Genomic DNA, 18,975 nt, shown 5'->3' on the forward strand with positions numbered 1-18,975 from the left:
TGTAATTGGCCCAAAGTAGCCAAAACAGAGTCAAATTCTACAATTTGTTTTAAACAGTGTATTATTTTTTTAGTCCAAGAGCTCAAGTTGGAAAGAACAAAATCAGACCAAAATAGACAACCTTGGGGACCTTGGACTTAACAGCGCTAAAATGCTATGAAAAGGAAAGCGAGGCAAACAAAAATGGACAATAGAGCCCAAACGGTTTTAAAGTTGTGTCCAAGTACTTGGCTGGCAAGTGTTTCAGTGGGCCAGCCCCATGTTTTTTTATTTTTATGTAGTCTGTTTTCTCACACAGCCAGATTTATGGCAAACTCCATTTTCACTTAGATACAGTATGGGGGGAGTCCCTTCGGTGTACTAAGATTTTGTAACCTCATGGTAATTGGATGCAGTAGTCTAAAATGCACAAAATGTTCCAACAGGATCGGCGCCGTTGTGTTTTATTATTTTTTTCTCCTGCAATGACGTTAGCTGTCAGACATGAAGCGGCGTGCGCTCTTTAATTGGTCGACGGTCGCAGTGTGAGCTGACGTTGAACTGTGCCCTTTTGACGATCGTAAGCCAACCCCTATAACACCTCACCAGCGAGCATCCCCCACCATCCCCTCATTGTCTCTGGGGGGGTGCACACCACGTCGCAGCCTTCATTAGTAGGTCGTGCTTGCATAACTTTGAATACGTAATGCCAAAGCAACAGCGAGATAAAAAGTGCTGTTTTGAAGCGCCAGTAAACTTTAATATTGGCTATGCATCGCGGCTGACGTTGCATGAAAACGGGTTTGTTCACAAAATGTTGATCAATTGCAGACTAGGCGTAAAGTCCTATCAAGCCATAGTGAATGCGAACAACTTCAGGAAAAAGAAAAAAAATACATTTTTATTCATCTCCTCTTGAAACCCGAATCCTGCCTTGAAACTATGAGTACATCATTACCACTCCCTCTGCCAGACTATGCACAAGTACTGCAATTAAGGTAATTTATTTTCCCCTTTAGCAAATATGTATTAGTGGAACATAACATTAGCTACTTTGAGCTGGACTACCTATAAACACAGAAAACATATTTTGTCACCTGATCAAATAGCTTTGTCATTATAAGCACAGCTCAAACAAGCAATCAACATTTGTTTTGCTCAAGTTCTTATTTCGTGAGGGAGGATGGACGCGCATGCTCCGTTAGATGCAGAAAACCTTAAAAGAATATATCAAAATTTAAATTTTGATGGTGTGTTGATTTTGCAAACACACTGGAAGTTGAAAGACTGAAAAAAAATGTTTAAAAAATCTGACAAAAAGAAAAAATTCTCAAAATACTTCGTTTTTAAAAAAATTTTTTTTTAATTAAATGAAATAGGACTTTGTATATTTATGTCACTTCTAAATTGTTTGTTCTAAAAAATATTTATGTATACATGCATGCAGGTTTTCATTGCTCCAAAGCTAAGGATGGGTGGAGTTTGTTTTATTGCGCCGGGGGCCCAATGTCAATGAATGTGATTTATTAAATGATACAAAAGAAATGACAGCAAATTACTAAAGTTCATAAACCCCCCCAGTATGAGAATGCCCCAAGCCCCCACCAAAATTTAGGGAAAAATGAAAAAGCTCAGTTTCCCCAGTTTGCATGGCACATGGTTGTGAGTTCAGCATTGCGCACTGCATGTGCGTACCTGGTAGTGTTTGAGCGAGCCGTTAATCAGAAGAGACGACTGCTTCTCCACCCTCTCGATGACGGCGTGGGCCACGCCGTAGTAGGACTGCAGGCTGGTCTCGTCTGTCGGCACGCTGTACTCGTCGTCCACATCCTGCTTGGCTGAACTGAATGTGTGTGTGTGTGAGCATCAGACTCACGTCATCCATTCCACTATTATATGTTGCTTGTGAAAAAAGAACACAAGGAATACAATACTCGATAATGTGCTTGGCCTCTCCAAGGGGATCGTCTGCGGTCTTGTCATTTTCACCCTTAGCCGCCTCTTCTTCCTCCTTATGACACAAAATACACTTTGAGGACCAATGAGTGTGCATTTATTACAAGAAGTATTCCTATTGTGGAGTAAAGCGTTAAGAGGGAGCATATTTGAAATGTGTACGGCTACAGCCCCCTAGTGGATTACAAGTGTGAGGATATTAAGTGTCCATGAGGATTTTGGTTTTTGTTTAGTGTCCCGTGAGATGTTGCTAACTTAAGATATGTGCCTTACATAATAATTAGATTGCAAGACACATTTAGGACTCTCTGACCTCCTCCTCAAACTCGGATCCACTCTCCTCACTGTCCGACCTAGGCGCAACTTCGTACCTGTGGTCAATACAAAAAGGTATCACTTAAAATTAACGGTTAATGCTCTGTTTTATTGAGCAGAGAACGTAATGAGTCTCCTCACCCGGGGTTCATCTCAAGCCAGGCCTCCAGCTGACTGGATTTGGGCGCTTCAGTACCCTGCAAAACTTTGCCCGTCTCCGTCTGGATGACCTTGACGGGAAGCTCGCTCATCTGGCTGCTCTCGTCCATGGGCTGCAGACACACCACGAGGAGAAACGCCGCTTTTTTGTATGTCTTATTTCTATTTTCATAGTGACCTAAAGGACAACTTTTCCTGTGTCCTGACAGACAACCCAGGAAAATCATTACAACGTTAAGTGCTAATTGAAATGAACGGCGCATTAGCAACCATCGATCCATTTGCAGCTTTAACGGCTGCCCGCAATAAAAGAGATCATCCATAGAAAGAGGCGGGAGGTTGATGATTAAAAAAAAAAAGAAGAAAAAAGAAGAAGAAAGGTTCCCCTGGACATGACAAATAATTAATCAGACAATGGCCGATGTTTTTATCTGGCCTGCAATTTGAATGAAGTTATTTCTTCAACCTCGCCTCACTGACTCTCCATTTATACTGTACACAAATAATAAATCCTAGTCCGAAACGTGTTATCATGTGCTGCTGGGCCTCAGCAGACTAAGTAGAAGATAAACAGCCGCATTAAAAAAGAGCCGCTTAGTGACACGGCCCATGAAGCCGACGACACTTGTTATTCCAGGCTCAAAGAAATCCAAGATACACTTAAATGACTTCTGAATTGTAAGTAGCTCTGTGAGTTGGCGAGATAGTGGAGGGAAAACAGATAATGTCCGTTGAAGCCGTTGAGCCAGTTTACATTTTTTTTTTTCAAGCAAGCAAGCGATGAGGAAACAAATTCTGGTTAAATAGAAGCAATGCTTTAAAACAAGAAAATGCTGATTCAAAAGATTTGCTCATAAAAGCCTTCTGTTGAAAGCCGCTTTGCAAGAGGGGAATGTTGTGTTTGAAAAGATGACTTACCTCTCCATCAGGTCCGATGGCACTGGTGCCTTCGCCACCATCTCCGTCAACTCTCTAGACATGGAGCACATTCTCATCATTGCGCAACATTTTGGGTCGCAATGGTCTTTTTGAAGTCTCTCATAGTGACGTACCGCCTTCTTCTTCTTCTTCCGTCGCTTCTTCTCCTTTGCCGCCTGTGCGGCTTTGTGCTCGTACACCAGGGTGGTGAGGTTGGCCACATACTCGTCTGTCTGCTGCAGCAGGTAAGCCAAGCGCTTGTCCTTCTTCTGGTCGATCAGTTTTCGATAGCCCTCCTCGTCTTCCGCCTGGGATATGGACAAAAAAAGGTGCGCTGTATCTTTTTTTCATGACGATAACGAGACGATGATGAGCTAAACGTGGCGCTTTGATGACGAAAACGTGACGTGACATACATGAATTTTCCTCGACGAGATGAGACAGGATGAAATTGTTAGCGTGTGGTCCGTCAGACGTTCAAAATTTATAATACCCCTTCCTATTGTACATGTAATCTGTCGTTCAAAAAAACTGCAATGCTGATGCAACAATCCTCGATTGGGCACGCCCGCCACCGGAACTGCATACGTCGTACACACTGGCACAACAAAACACGAACATGTCTCCGGTCATTCAACTCGGTTCACACACACTGACACGCTTTCCTTTAGCGACAGTGACACTCGCTAGGCTACTTGGTTCTGATAAGAGCAAGCTGTTCCAAATAAAGACGACATCTGTATTACAGAGTTTGTACTTCTAGTACTGTATTAGACGCGTTGACTACAAGCCTATGTTGTTAAAAATGTTTTATTTGTTTACTTATCTTGCTTTAAGTGAAATAATGCCAAATAAAAGGATTTGGTTCTCGGCTTATTTTGGCGCAATGAGCATGGATTCCACTGTTGCCACTTTTGTCTGTTTGTAATGCATCATCCTTAGTAGTCGATCAGAGAGTCTTTGCTATTGGGTGGAAACCTTGTATGAATATTTTGAAATAAAACGGACTAAATTTTCGAAAACTTGAGTTTATGTCAACCTAAACCAGACAAAAAACCTTTTGGAGTTTTTGATGACTAAAATTATCACGAATAGGAATGGCTAAATGTGACAATAAGCATATACGTCCAAAAGACTAAGACAAAATCTAAAATTTTTGGCATCAAAAACAACACGGGGGCCGACAAACTAGAGCTGCACACTCCAGCCCAATTATCAGTCCAGTGAAAATGAGTAGAAATCGATTTACAGTGTGCACTCTTCAATTTTCTACCAGCGCCCCTCACCTTCCAGGTTAGGGGCCACAGTATTCCACTAAAGAAAAAAGTTCATCTGGAGCCCTGTATGGTACGGTACAATATATAACAGTGAATTGAAGTTGTTACCATAAGTCTCCTCATTCTCTCCTTCTCAATCCTCTCAGTCTCTTTCTTCTGCTCCCGCTCTGTGTTGGTGTGCCAGGTGGCGATAGCTCGAGTGAGCTTCTGCATTTTCCCCGACATGGAACGGTGGTACTCCTTGAAGTCTTTAGCATGCTGGAGAATACTGTTAAGGTACTCCTGGCGGAAAGAAAAAAATTTAAATGAGCAAGCTTGACATATAGGCTTTCTTCAGCTTGTGTTTCAATAGTTTGCTTTCCCCAACCTGGTGCTTCTGCCGGCGTTTCTTCTCTTGCTCCAGCTTCTGCTGCTTCTCCAGCTTCTCTGTCATGCGTGCCTCCCTCAGCGTCTGCCGCTTGCTGCGGCGGTACGCCTTGGAGTTGAGGGCCGTTTCTAGGGTGGTGTCCCGACGCATGCATGCCACCACGTCCTGCCTCAGCTGGCGGAGGCATATGGCACAATTTCCAAAGTCAACACAATTTTGAGTTACAGGAACAGCAACATACAACAACATAAAAATGAACAAAAGGTATCATAACCAAGACTTTTTTTTTTTTTAATGGGAATGTAAACCCCAAAACATTATTTGCAATAAAATGTTCTATGCACCTTCACTAGTCTAAAAACAGCATTCTGATAAATATTGCATGTGCGTTATATGACTTATGCAACAGAATCCACCTGTTTTAGCCATTTCAGGGGGCGGCCAATTTGTCATTTATGTCGACTGAAAATGACATCACAGTTGCTCAGGGCTCAGGTAACGACCAATCACAACTCACTTGTTTTCTGAAGCTATACCATGATTGGCTGTTATTTGAGCAACTGTAATCCCATCTTCAGCCAACAAAAGTGACAAAACGGCTACCCCTGAGATGACTAAAAACGGGTTGATTGCACTGCTTAAGTCATATTCCACAAATGCAATATCAATCAGAAGGCCATGTTTCGACAGGTGGGCTTGCATAGAACAAATTCTTGTTTTGGGATTGACTTCCCCTTTAAGGCCACTTGGATCAAATTTAAACCCCTCCAATTTATTAGAGCACTGAGTGAGGCTGGAGACTCGTACGGTGGCTTCTGGGACTAGAGGTCAGAAGGCAGTTCAATTAAAAGCATTTTAGCTTTCCTTTCCTTTTGGTTAACATCCGCTCATTCTTGATGGCAGTTAATTACTTGAAGCATTGCTCGCACAGTGAAGGTTTTATGAGGCCAAAGTTTATGTATTATTCCAAATACAATTGATCTCAATAGGAAAACCAACTGATTCGTGATCCACATTGGGGGTTCTAATGCACAGTATGAGTATATCACAATGAATCTGATTCAAATACAAAAGGGTGCTCTCCAATTCAGTTGAGAAAAAACAGATGCACAAACCTGCCGCTGGAAGTTGAGGAGTCGCAGTGCCTTGAGCTCCACTGTGGCCTTGGTCCTCAGGTCGGGTGGAAGGGAGCCCGGCAGACTCTCCAGTTCTTGGATGCGATGTGCGATGCGAGCCTGCAGCCTGGTGGATATCATAATGAAAGCGATTAATCCAAACAAATCCGTTTCGAGCTACGGTAAAGAGTCCTTTCACCTGTACTCCCTTTCCTGGAGGATGCCTACGGGGTCCAGGCCCTGGGGCTTCTGAATGGGTGTGACGCGGTTCTGCTTCTGCTGCATCTGCAGCATGGGGGACACCTGCTGGCCGGCTGGTTGAGGGGCCACGGAGCCCCCGGGCAGGGCCCCCGCTGGCATAGAGGCAGACTGAGGTGGCGCAGGCGAAGGGCGGCCGCTGCTCACGGGAGGGAGTTGTTTGGGTGCACCGGCTTGATTGTCACCACCTTGGCCTGGAGAAGAAGCGGCTTAGTGAGCTGTTGACTCGTTTTAGGTCACTAAAATTGAGATTTTGGAACCAAGGCAGTGTCAGTGCCTTGTCAACAAGTGAATTATGATATGAGTTCATCTGTTTTTGCTGTTCGGAACTCAAGTCGAAAATTGTCTTTGTTCACTACTGAATTGAGCATTCTGATTGTTTTTTTTTTTCCACTTGGGTTTTCAGCCATCCCAGGCGGCAGCCATTTCACCCAACACTGCGCAGTGCTCTCGACAAAAATCGACATCATAGTGCCCTAATTCCGACTTCATGGCTCACCTGTGTGCTGGGTTTGGTCACAATAGGGGAAAAATATAATATATAAAATAAATAAAATCATACTATAACTCATTTAACACCTAAACAAAATGTGATGCTAAGATGTCAGTTACTCCATTTGCTGCTCACATTAGCACCGTCTGAGAAGAAGACATACGCTTTACCAGAATTGAATTTCTCAAGGAGTCACTGACGGTATTGAGATTTATTTGCCTGACTTCTGTACAAGCAGTGTGGGTTCAATTCCAATCAGTAACGGTATGAAACCGAATGTTGTCTGTATCGACATGTGTCCCATGATTGATTGATGAGCAATTCAGAGTGTAGTCGACTTTTGCCTGAAAGGCAGCTGGGAAGGCTCCAGCTTGCTGAGAAACAGAACAGGAGACACAGTATTGTCGGTTGGATGGACGGGCTTTCTTCAGGCTTTTCATTGACTAAAACAGTTTTACATTCTACGCTTATAGCAGCGCCTCTTCCATTTGAATTTACTATAATAGCGTGTAAATGCATTTTTAAGTAGTTAGACTTTTTAATGGAACCCCCAGCCCCCCGCACCATCGAGTTAAAATATCAGAACCTAGAATATTTTGTTATTGGGCAGCTTTAACCCAAAATTGCAATTTCCTGTCTCTTTCCATCGGGCTGAGTTGCGTTGCGGTGACATCAGCTCAATTCAAAAGGTGATGACTTTATCATCGGTGAGAAAGGCAGGAAATGTGAAGAAGAAATGCGTTTGTGTGTAAAATAATTTATATTGCATTCATCTTTCTTACTAGAACTGACCTTGAAGGATTTTTTGTCATTCGACCAGGGTAAGTGGATGGGTTCACAAATGTCTGATTCACTTTTGAATGTTACAGCCATTTGAAATTGTTCAAAAGTCGCTAATGAGACACGTTACCAGTTAGGGTTGGGACATCTTCGTCAACTGGAATCCCGACCCGTACAGCCACTGACATAGATTTGTCAAGTACCATATTTTTCTGACGATAAGTCACACTTTTTTTTTCAGTTTGGCTGGTCCTTCAACTTACACTCAGGTATGATTTGTATATATTCAAATTAGAGCGCCAACCGGAACTTGTTTGCTGGCATTAATACGGGGCGGGGCGCATTGGGAAATTCACTTTGACAAGAGCAGAGCGTGCTCCTCTCCCATTAATTTCCAAACGCGGCCTGTTGCTTGTGTTTGAACTGTTTCCGATTGTACTGCCTGATGCACTCTTTTTTTGAGGGTGTGGTGAAGCAGTGCACGCTCAGAGCATATTAGGCGTGGTAGAAGGTCAAACCCAGTTTGTCGATACAATTCAGGCTTTTAAAACTCTTTGATCTCCGTAGATGGCTGTGGCACAAATTTGGAGAAATAGATTAGAGATTAGGGGCTGAATCTCAGCTTGTCACATCAATTATGAGGTACCAATTGCTGCACCTTGTTAGTCAGACAACTTGACAATCCAACAGAGTGTGACATTTATCTGGTATAAAAATGTGTGTTGCAATTGTGAGAAAAGATAATGCATAAATAAATAGGCGCTCCACTAAGCTGTAGGAGAATGCATTACATGTCTTGAGTTTTTATCTGTTGATATTCTCCATGGTTGCTGAGATGCCACAATGTATCGTGGTTTTGCCATCACAAAAAAGTGTTGCGAAAACGTTCACACTTTTAAAACAATACATCAAGGAGGAGGACATTCTTTTAAGAAAATTGACTATCATTGACGGCTAAAGACGTCAAAGATCCTTTTTTTTTTTACTTGGCTGGTGGTGAATGAGTTAAAGTGAATGGAAGTCTTGGTTTGATCATTGACAGCAAAAGAAATGGATATGAAATGAGAATGTATTGCATTGCATTCACCTCAGCTCCCTTTCAAACACTGTAGAAGAGCGTGACGCAAGACTAAACATTGAAGTTTCGTCAGCTTGAAATTCAATTTTTTTTTTTTTTTTTGAGATGTGTGACATGAAAGGGTGGTTTCAACGTCATCACACTGCATACATTAGGTTTCATCTATTATCTATTTAGTTTTGCTCCAGAGAGGATTTCCGCCAAAAGATGAAAACAAGACATGCTTTTATTTTAAGATGTTCTTTACATCTGGATCTGATAATCTTTTTTTTTTGTCCGAACTCCATTTTCATGTGAGCATATGTAATGGAACACATGATATGTGCTTTCTTTCCTGCACTCTAGAGTTTAATCTAAAAATACAAATAGCATTGAATGTCTACGCTACTGGACACCACTGATATGAGTTACTGGAGTAATCAACATGAAAGTCAGAGAGCTGATAAAAAGCAAGTAATTGTGAGAGGCAGAAAATACATCGGCAAAATTATTTTGTGCTTGGTGGACAAACACCCTAATAGAAATTGCATATCTGATCTTGATCAAATATTTTGAGGTCAAAGTTCAATGTTTTCAGCCTACAGCCAAAATGAAGGCTTCACTCCTCCGATACTTTTTGGGGGAAGTGTACTCACTATAGGGAGGTCTTTTTCAGACCGATACAAGTATGAGTATTCACTCTGAATACTGTGCGATACCGAGTATTGAAAACTCTCATGTATTTGATACAGAAAATTTCATTTAACACAATGGCAAAAAAAAAAAAAAAAAGAAAAATGTGTATAATGATTCGCCAATGTGTCAAACTGCCACAGTATAGTATATATATTATATAATATATAAAAATATTTATCATGATTATTTCAGCAATAATTTAAATCACGATCATTCGAACGATTATTTTTTGGTACAAAACAAAAAACATCTATAAATGGAAAAAATATTCATGCAAATCAAATTTGGATTAAAATAATTTTAAAAAGGTGCAAATGGATAAATTTGAGTATGGTTTCCTTGTTCCAAGAAACGGTGCATTGGAGTTTACTTGCATACACTTAGAAATTGCCACAGACAGTTGCAACATTTAAATAAACAATTTCAGTAGAACGTTCATTTTTTAACTCAAGTCTACACACTATAGTATTAGACATTGAAAAATGAGTACTATTTTAAGAACATATATTGTGTATAATACTCATTTTATGCGAGTATGCCAATGTAATCGTTGAGTGTAATAATCGTAACGTAATTGAATTTCAATGAATTGCACAGCCCTAGTGCCAACTACAGCTGAGGAGGATTTACTCAGTCATATTTTTTATTTTTTGTCTTAAGAATCGGTGGCTGATATCAAAAGTCTCCCAGAGTACCCAAGAACCTCAAGTAAGGCCGGAATTGGCCTGATACGATACCTGGTAAACGGTATTCACACATTCCTAACACTGCATAAAAAATATATAAACATACCATCGGGCCAAGGTTTGGGCCCTGCACCTTGATTGTGACCTTGCACGGCTGGAGTGGGGCAGGGGCTGGACTGGGCCCCTCCCAAAGGTACCATCGGCATGCCTTTGAAGCAGAAAAGGGCACATTTTCAAGCAACTAAACGACAATGTTATGTAAAATAACAATCAAAAAAACACTAAATCAAAGGAATTAACAATTGTTTTTATTTAAAGAGTCGATTATTTTCTTAAAAACATATCCGTGTAATGCTATGGTTAAAGTTCAAATAGTAATATGATTAGTACAAATCCGCCCACCTTGAGGTCGGTTGTAAGGACTACCACTCGCCGCCTGTTGCTGCTGCTGCTGCTGCTGTTGCATTGTGGGCAGGCTCCTCTTGCCCTGTACAGCCAGTTGGAGGTTCTCAGGTAGCGGCTGCCCACGGCCCAAGACCTTGTAGGCCAGGATCTGAGCACGGAGCTGCTGCAGCTGGGCCTGACTGAATGCCGACGGTCCCCGGCTCTGCTGTCCCATGCCGGACATGTTGGGGATGCCGCTGCCGCCGCCTCCTCCTTGAGGGTCCAAGGACATCATGGGACCCGGCTGGTTGGGGGGCATGTGAGGCGGCGTGGGTCCGCCCCCCCCGGACATGGGGCTGGACGCGTGCTCGTGTACGCCCATCGGAGAAGGATGAGGGGACATGTAGCCTAGAGTAGAAATGAGGGTTCAACACCAGAGACAGCTTTTTGCCCTTCAGTGCACTCACAGTTTTTAGATTAAAGATTAAAGACTAGGAATGTAAACGATGCTCGTTCATGCAACGCACTCTTTCTGTTTCAATGTGAAACACGGCTATGCAAAAACTGTTTCGATTTTTAATAAATGTGAGTTAGATGACTAATTCCGCCATAATCCACAGTGATCACTACATGTTAGCGTACACCACAAAAGGACTTTGAGACGGCGTTCCATCAGAAGCACATGCTAGCCTGATCGTGCTAACTACAGTTAGCTTTCAGACACGGTAGTCCCAGTCATAAATTTAATCGGGCATCACTCGCAACATGCTACCTTTTTAGGGTGCTCGGTTATCACCGCTGTGCTGCTATGAAAGGGACGTTTAAATCGTCTTAAGTAATTGTGCGTATGCAATTTGCTTCCAGCACAAACATGAGAAAGCGGCTCTGGTTAATATGGGGTGGCGAATCGACTCTTTTATTTATTTATTTTTTTTATATCAATTAATATTTTGAGCAGTTTATATCGATATTAAATTGATTTGTTATTATTCGTTACATCCCTATTAAAAACCGTACTTCCACAAATAGTGGTCCATACTCGAGAAGACCAACTGTCCACTTGAAGGAAAAAAATAAAACAAAGAAAAAACACCTCCCGAAATAATACTTCGATTTTCACATTAACAAAACGGCCCTCGGCCTGTATTTGTGGAAATATTGTTCAAATAAATTCAAGAAAAAAAGGTTGAACTGGACCCTGGCTATGCTGGTCCATTGGGCTCTGCGGGGGCCCCATGCCACTGTGGAGAGATCTCATGCCTACACCTTTCATGTGACCAAAGTGCATCGCATCCGCCATGGCCTTGTCGTTCATTCCCTCCATGGGCTGAAAAAAGTCAAGAGCAATGATATTGATGTAAGACTACGATCTAAACGTAAACAAATAATAAAACAGAACCTCTTAAAGTGTGCATTCTATTTCCTGAATACACAGTCCGAAATGTATAAATCGCGCTGTTTACCTTGTGCATTGAATACATCATGTCTTGCGAGAAGTCACTCTGCGCCTGTCCCTGCATGCCATGAGCCGCATTTGGCGTTGCGGGCCCGGGGCTGGGTCCCATCATGCTGTGAACCGAGCCGGGCGAAGGGTCCGGTCCGGGGCTGGGGCCCAGGATGGGGCCGGGTGAAAGGCCCGCACCCGGGGAAGGGCCAGGATGGGACATACCACCTGACGAGTCGGAAGGGGCGGACATGGACTGGAACACCAGATGGTAAGCGGACCGCCTACAAGGAAGAAAATGGGTTTCAGTGCCACTAACCATAATTTGATAAGCCAGTTAGTGATCAATTTGAATTTTAATCAAGTTTAAGACCGTAAATGTTTACTGTTAAAAATAAATAAATAGATTGGCAGTAACACTTAATACAAGTAATAGTGATCAAATAAATCTGAATGAAATAACCACATACATGTCAGTTTTGAGAAAAGTAAAACAGAAACTACACTATCTGGGGTAAGTAAGTCCCTCATTTTGAGTCAATTAGAATATATATCATTTCTCCATTTTAAACAAAGGTGAGCCCTCCCTTTTGTGTCAATGAAAAACATTCATGGTGAGTCAATTAAAGCGAGAGAGCGAGAGAAAGAGAGAGATATCTGAAATTTCATCAATATAATATACTATGTTATTGTAAGTGATAGTTATAGAATAGCTATAGAAACAAATAAATGGTGAGTCAGCCATTTTGGGCCAATTCAAATGCCCTTCATTTTGAAATATATATTAGCTATGCTATCAGAAGCCAATAGATCACAGGTAAGCACAGGTAAATTTGTGGTCATTTACAAAAGTACTTTCATTGCTTATAACATCCAAAAATCGATTGTCACCAAAATTCATGTGGACATCCCTACCTATGACCACTTCAACATATCAAAAGGATTAACCTTTCAGTGGCGGATTTCGATGAGAATGAGGGAATGAGGAAGTGAGCAAAGCACCCACACAGCTACATAAATGAGCCATACAAAAAGCACATGAAGTCGTTATCTAAAATTGACGGCCGCTCACTGTCACGCCTATGTAAATGGCTGCAAGACGTGTCGGACAGGGCAAAACCCGCGACATGAAGACGTAAGCTGGCTGGACAATAAGGTGCTAATGTTATTCAATACAATACAACTTTATTTATGTAGCGCATTTCACAAAAGCTGGAGCTGTAACAAAGTGCTTTCCATATGAGGATTGCCTAACATTTAATAGAAGCTCATTCTATAGGGAGGCAGCGAGCAGGTGTGTAGAGGTGGAGGAGCTCCGAGAGGTAGGCTGGGGTGAGGCCATTTCAAGATTTGAAGATCAGCAAAAGTATCGGAAAGCGAACTCTAAATTGCATTGGGAGCCAGTTAAGAGAGGCCAAGATTGGGGTTATGTGATCCGTCTTCTGAGCTCCTGTTAAAAGACAAGCTGCAGCATTTTGCACCAGTTGGAGGCGCTTGAGGGAGGACTGGCTGACTCTAAAGTAAAGTGCATAACAGTAATGTAGCATGGTAACGCCTTCTGCTTTAACATCCTGAAGCTACTTGTTGTCGTTAGCTGTTATCCTACTGTTAGCCGGGGAGGGAAAGGCACTACTATTTTGAGTTTAAAAGAAATGGTCATTTTTGCCTGCTTTTTGAAGTCTTTAAAACATCAGAACGCCTTTCATCTTTACACACCGTCTTGACAACATTTAGGAACAAATTTCTTGTTGTTTTTTCTCAAGCTCTTTTCTCTAACAAAGGTATTGATGGTAAAATAATAATAATAATAATGATAATAATAATAAAATTTGATTCGATTTATTTTGTCACGTACCGACCCATATTTATGACTTCTGCATTTTCTATTCAGCTAACAGCGCGAAATGTGCCTCACATTCCAGAAAGTGGAGTCGTTTTTATCATACATTCTTTACAACAGCGTTACCCACCACACAAATAATACGTCTTAATGAACGCGAGCACTGTGAGCTTTATGCTCCCAGTCCCGTAAATGACAAGGTAACACTTGAGGCGGACTCTTGATTGGATCATGGCTGCCACCCTCCCAAAAAAAAGACAAAAAACGGTTGCCATGATGGCGGAACGTCACTTGTGGGATCGAAGTCAGGACAGTGAGCGGGACTGGAGGTAACTAGGCACGGATTATTCACGTCTAATATGTCGGAAATGTAGGTGCGTGTCCACCATTGCCGTCTTTAGGGTCATTTTGTGCCTGACTCACACCCCCTCCCACCCCTCGTCGTGCGGCTAAGCTAACGCTAAGCTAGGTAGCTAACGTGCTATTTGGTTCTGGTTCTGCGGTGTGGGCTCTCTCTCCCTCGCTCTCCCTCGAGCAAAGCGAGTGGTCCGCGCAGGAAAAGTTTTGACAGATACGAGCAGCGCACCGCGGCTTAAAACCAAAATAAACAAACAAAAAACACGCCTCGGTCGGCGACAAGGCCTCCGCCCCCCACACGAAGATCATTTACCTCTCGGCCGAAGCGAAAGTGGCACACGGCAGCAAGATGAAAATAATGTAATGTTTCGCTAAAATATGACCGCAGTCGTCAAGTTCACTCCGCCTCCGTGCTGTTTTGCTGACATATTTAAAGTTGAGCTCGTGGCGCCGTCGCCCATTGGCCAGATTCACAGGATGTCCAGCCTTTTCTCCTCACTGCTCTTGCCTATTGGCTACGACGCCTTGTCGATCACCGTGTTTTCTTTCCTGGGCGTGTTTTGGATTCTACTGTACAACTACTGTAATGGTATAGCTTTGTGGCGTACGGCGGCGGAAAAGACGTTAAGGTGAAAAGTGACAAAAACGGTTTGTGTATAAAATATTTTTTGACTTTTGAAAAGTAACGAATTGTGTTAACAGGATTCTGAAACGTGAGGCGGGCTTTTTTATTCAGGGGGGAGTCGTTTACGTTGACCACAAGGTGGTAGCAATGCCCAACAGTTCCCACCACACGGTTGGCCTTTAACGGCTAGTTTCCCTCTTGAAATAAATTGGTTGTAGGGGTAAGGGGGCACGTTTGTTTTAAATAAATAAAAACTAGTTGAAATAATAAAAGACAATTATGGAATGAGATGACTGAGTGTACTGTGGCACCATTGTGTTGCGTGCGCACCTTTAATGGTTGTAGCAGAGAGTCACATCAGGAGCTACAATGTAGTTTGCTGGTTTCACATTTTTCAACTACTATTTTTTGCAAAGCTTATAACAGATATTTATTTGAATAATATCTTGGAATTGAAGGCAAAATCACCAAATATGAAGTATGTTTAATTCAAAGACTGTTTCAATAGCTTTCTTGGATTCTTCAATACAATCTAAATGGAGACATATTTGCAGACATTTATTTTGGAAACATTTCTCAAAACTGCCCACAAGCGCCACACTCAAGACAGCAAATATGGCACAATAAGTATGCAAATTATTATTTTAAGTAAATCAAAATGAGTTAACTGAGTTAAAATATTTAACTAGTTAATGCTTTAATTTTGACAGCCCTAATATATATATATATATATATATATACATATATATATATATACATACATATATATAAATACATATATATATATATACAGAGAGAGAGGGGGGGGGCGGGATAGAGGGAGAGGGTGAGGGGGAGAGAGAGAGAGATCTGAAATGTCATCACTATGATACACTATGTTATTGTAAGTGATAGTTATCGAATATGCATCCCATATTTGTGAATATTCACATCTCTTTCTTTGAATAATTGAACATAAAATCCTCAAGATTAATTTCCAGAAAATTCAAAACTTAAAAAAATATCCTCTTCAATTAAAATGAAATGCAAGTAGAATCTATGGTGAAACAAATAAAATCTCTGCAAACACCACCATGGCCAATTGCCTTTTATGATTTATTGTAATTTGAACATTATCACCTATAGAAAAATAATCAACAAGCGAGCAATACAAGAAATAAAATAATAATAATTTAATGTCTGAGCTCCTTCGCTTTGTGTTTTTGGTTTCACTTTAAAATGCCCTAAACAGTTACAGCTAAATAAATTTAAGGGCACAGTATGGCCTTCAATTTAAGTTGCACAATCATTTGTAAACATACCGTGATTGCTGTTATAATCTGCAAAATTTAATCAAAGTTGTACGATTGATTTGTACTTGTACAAACCTGAAAGTAAATGATGGTTATTGTATGTGCAGCTGCTTGCTGTACGGTATGCCATGATTTACATCTGATAAAATGAGTTGACCAATCACGACTATTATGGGGGTTTAGTCCACTAGCAAAAAAACTACCTGGCCTCAATCCGGTCCGCAATCCTTGGGTTGGACACCAGCACATTCAAAACGCCCTATCCTGACACAGGGCTTCATTTGAATTTCTCGACTCAATTAACAAAAGCATTTGATCTTTGATCTTGACTTCCCCTCTCGGGGCCCCAACTGCCCTTTTCTTATTGGGCCATCCACACAGGAAGCGGATGGAAATGCTAGCCAAATCTAGACCTAGCCGCAAGTCACCTTGCGGCCCGTGACGCCACTCAGGTCCAATGAGCCAGGAAAAGGCTCGGCCGCAGTCATTTGGCAGTGAAAGGCCGAGCGGTTGCGGCGTGGCAGTCACCTTGAAATAGGCTCCGGTGGACGAGTCAGTGGCGTGACATTTTATTTAAATCCCAAACCTCTTCAAAGGCCGCCACGGTCACAATGGCACAATTGCACGACAATTCACCCCTTCATCCTTTAATAACATTCCAATTAATGTTCACGTTTAATAGAGGTGATGCGCTTTTTACCTCTAAATCCCGATAACATTTCAGACATTTTTATGACCGTTTGGAATCATTCCTGTGCTATTTAGAATGTCTGAGAGTATTCTTTCAACTTTTCCCATCTGTTGTGCTCCACTATAGCAAACAAATGGAGAAGAAGATGCAAATCGCTGGCAAAGAAGATATTACCGTGCAACAAAACTCATGGAAGTCAGGTGACTGATTTATTTTTTTCGATGTATTTTTGAGTGCTATTTTTCATCGAAATATTTCAATTTCCTCTGCTGTTTTTTTTTATTTAAACTATTTTTTTTTTTTAATTTGGCATAAAAATGTAATTTTCTTTGTGATAGTTTCTAGTTCTAATAATTGTGTAGTTTGTCGGTGGATTTTCTAATGTTGTTGTATTTAAGTCCAGGTAGTTCAAATACTTTTTCCTTGTTCGTAGTATTCGTGTAATTTTCGTCAAATATTTTGTATTTTCAAAAAATGTTAAAAATATTCTATACTTTTTCCCAACAGTTATTTATTTAATGTCAACAAACTTTTGTATATATTTATGTATTAATTATTTCCTAGTATTTTCCGAATATTCAAATATTCCTGAAAGTTTTTTTTTTTTTTTCAGATTTATTCTATCGTGCGCGTTTTCAGATTTATTCTATTGTGTGCATTTTGTTTTGACCTAATTTCCATCTTATATTTGCGTATTTTTCATCAAATGTCCCCAGATTTTTTAATTTTCTTGTATTATTTTTCTGCCTTTTGATCTATTATTTATGTATTTTTCACCTATTTAGAGGTGATATTTTCTAATCCGTTTTTAGGGGCGCGTTTCATTATTTTTGTAATATTTGTGTGTGCGTGTTTTCTTTTCCTTTTTTTTAAATCAGTATTTGCACACTGCATGTTTTGGGGGATTTTAATTCCTGAAATTTGATTTGCGTTAAGAATTGCATGCAGGGCTGCATCAAATACTCTTGGGACCTTATATGGCCCAAGAGGATTGCATTTAAAGTCCTGAAGTTCGAGTTCAAATACAACTGTCAGAATTACACACACACACACACACACACACACACACACACACCCCCCCCCCCGCACGCACACGCACGCGCACACACACGCAGGTAGTGCATGGTCATCTGCAGGTGTGCACAAACAAGGGTGCGGCCGTCGTTTATTTAGAGATGAGCCACAATTGGTGGCGAGGCTTTTTGTGTGTGTGTGTGTGTGTATCATTTGAATGCCCACTGCTTACATTGTGGTGCACTTGTTTTTTTTGGCCGGGGGCATACGGCCAAGTGGATGTTTGCGCAGAGGAGATAAAGGGAGACTTGACAGGAGAGCAGAGCCACAGTTGACCTCATCGTTTTTCTGTCCATAAGTGTGTGTAAATACTTAAGCTATGAAAAGGTTTTGCTCATGTGTATTGATTAAAAAAATGTTGGATTTAAGAGTTGCTTTAGGAGTTGGTCGAAGGTTTCCAAAAATTAGCCCTCGACACAAGTTTCAATGGCCAACGTGAGTGGATGTCTATCTATACAAGGTTTCCAAAAAAGCTAAATTAGGGCAGAGCATGTCATCAAAGTTGAACTTTTTTCATATATTTCATGATTGCAGTGTGAATGCTGAGACAAGGGTGTTTTCACATCTTCATCCGACTCCAACGCTGTTTTTCTTCCCATCAGGTCAAAGAACAGGAAAAGCGTTTGACCTGACAATTGATCTTAATGCGCCGAAGCGTGGCTGTGACGCATCTGCTCGGATCCATCACGACCAACTTTTCTTGGGTGATCCTAGCGTTCAAAGTGCAGAATCCCAGAGTACGTGGGTGAGTGGAAACAAATTATTAGTCCCCTAAACACCTCGGCATACCATCAAAGAAGTACAAATACAGAGTACAGATACAGTACTGGTGGGGGAAAAAAAGTGCAACTACTGATTGAACTCATTTTCATTTTCATGATGAAATAAATCTCCAAATGTACACACACTGAAATGTACTTGAGTACACAAGTAACAATGAATTTGTACTTTTAATTATATACGATACCCGTTTTGGTAACATGACACTATCAAAAGGACACTTTTGTTTTTACAAACCAAGAGTTGGCTAGCTTTTATTTATGTTACCGTAGCTTTGCTAATGTTGTAAGCAAAAAACAAAAACATTCTAAATGATAACAACAAGGACAAAAAACAAACCCTGCTTACCTATGTATTGTTCCCCGGCATATTTGCGATTAACTGCTTATGGAGTTTCTTTTTTTTTTTCTTTTTTTCCTTTTCCTTTGTGAT

At 41.1% G+C, this 18,975-nt stretch overlaps 2 protein-coding genes across 3 annotated transcripts in view; one reads left to right on the forward strand and one right to left on the reverse strand.

Moving 5' to 3' along the window:
* Positions 1-14,528, reverse strand: part of smarca2 (SWI/SNF related BAF chromatin remodeling complex subunit ATPase 2) — a 38,910-nt gene extending 24,382 nt beyond the window's left edge. Inside the window, exons 1-15 of one of the 2 annotated variants that reach the window (XM_088288027.1) lie at positions 14,395-14,528; positions 11,904-12,168; positions 11,707-11,767; positions 10,459-10,848; positions 10,163-10,264; positions 6,286-6,538; positions 6,087-6,213; positions 4,972-5,145; positions 4,713-4,886; positions 3,462-3,635; positions 3,328-3,381; positions 2,392-2,522; positions 2,249-2,306; positions 1,914-1,990; positions 1,675-1,822 (exon numbers count right to left, since the gene is read on the reverse strand). In XM_088288027.1, coding sequence (XP_088144153.1) covers positions 1,675-1,822; positions 1,914-1,990; positions 2,249-2,306; positions 2,392-2,522; positions 3,328-3,381; positions 3,462-3,635; positions 4,713-4,886; positions 4,972-5,145; positions 6,087-6,213; positions 6,286-6,538; positions 10,163-10,264; positions 10,459-10,848; positions 11,707-11,767; positions 11,904-12,137 — 2,157 coding nt within the window. In that variant the 5' untranslated portion in view covers positions 12,138-12,168; positions 14,395-14,528. Of the gene's footprint in view, positions 1-1,674; positions 1,823-1,913; positions 1,991-2,248; positions 2,307-2,391; positions 2,523-3,327; positions 3,382-3,461; positions 3,636-4,712; positions 4,887-4,971; positions 5,146-6,086; positions 6,214-6,285; positions 6,539-10,162; positions 10,265-10,458; positions 10,849-11,637; positions 11,768-11,903; positions 12,169-14,394 lie in introns of both variants that reach the window. The other variant, XM_088288022.1, reaches the window with a different exon arrangement.
* LOC148343659 (cilia- and flagella-associated protein 157-like) overlaps positions 13,196-18,975 on the forward strand; it is a 114,020-nt gene continuing 108,240 nt past the window's right edge. Inside the window, exons 1-3 of the mRNA XM_088302889.1 lie at positions 13,196-13,404; positions 16,816-16,889; positions 18,366-18,508. The gene's annotated coding sequence lies outside the window, so the exon portion shown is untranslated. The remainder of the gene's footprint in view (positions 13,405-16,815; positions 16,890-18,365; positions 18,509-18,975) is intronic.

The sequence above is a fragment of the Idiotropiscis lumnitzeri genome, chromosome 1 (assembly GCF_059441095.1).
Source record: "Idiotropiscis lumnitzeri isolate Australia: NSW breed Sydney's pygmy pipehorse chromosome 1, RoL_Ilum_1.0, whole genome shotgun sequence".
Taxonomy (NCBI): Eukaryota; Metazoa; Chordata; class Actinopteri; order Syngnathiformes; family Syngnathidae; genus Idiotropiscis; species Idiotropiscis lumnitzeri.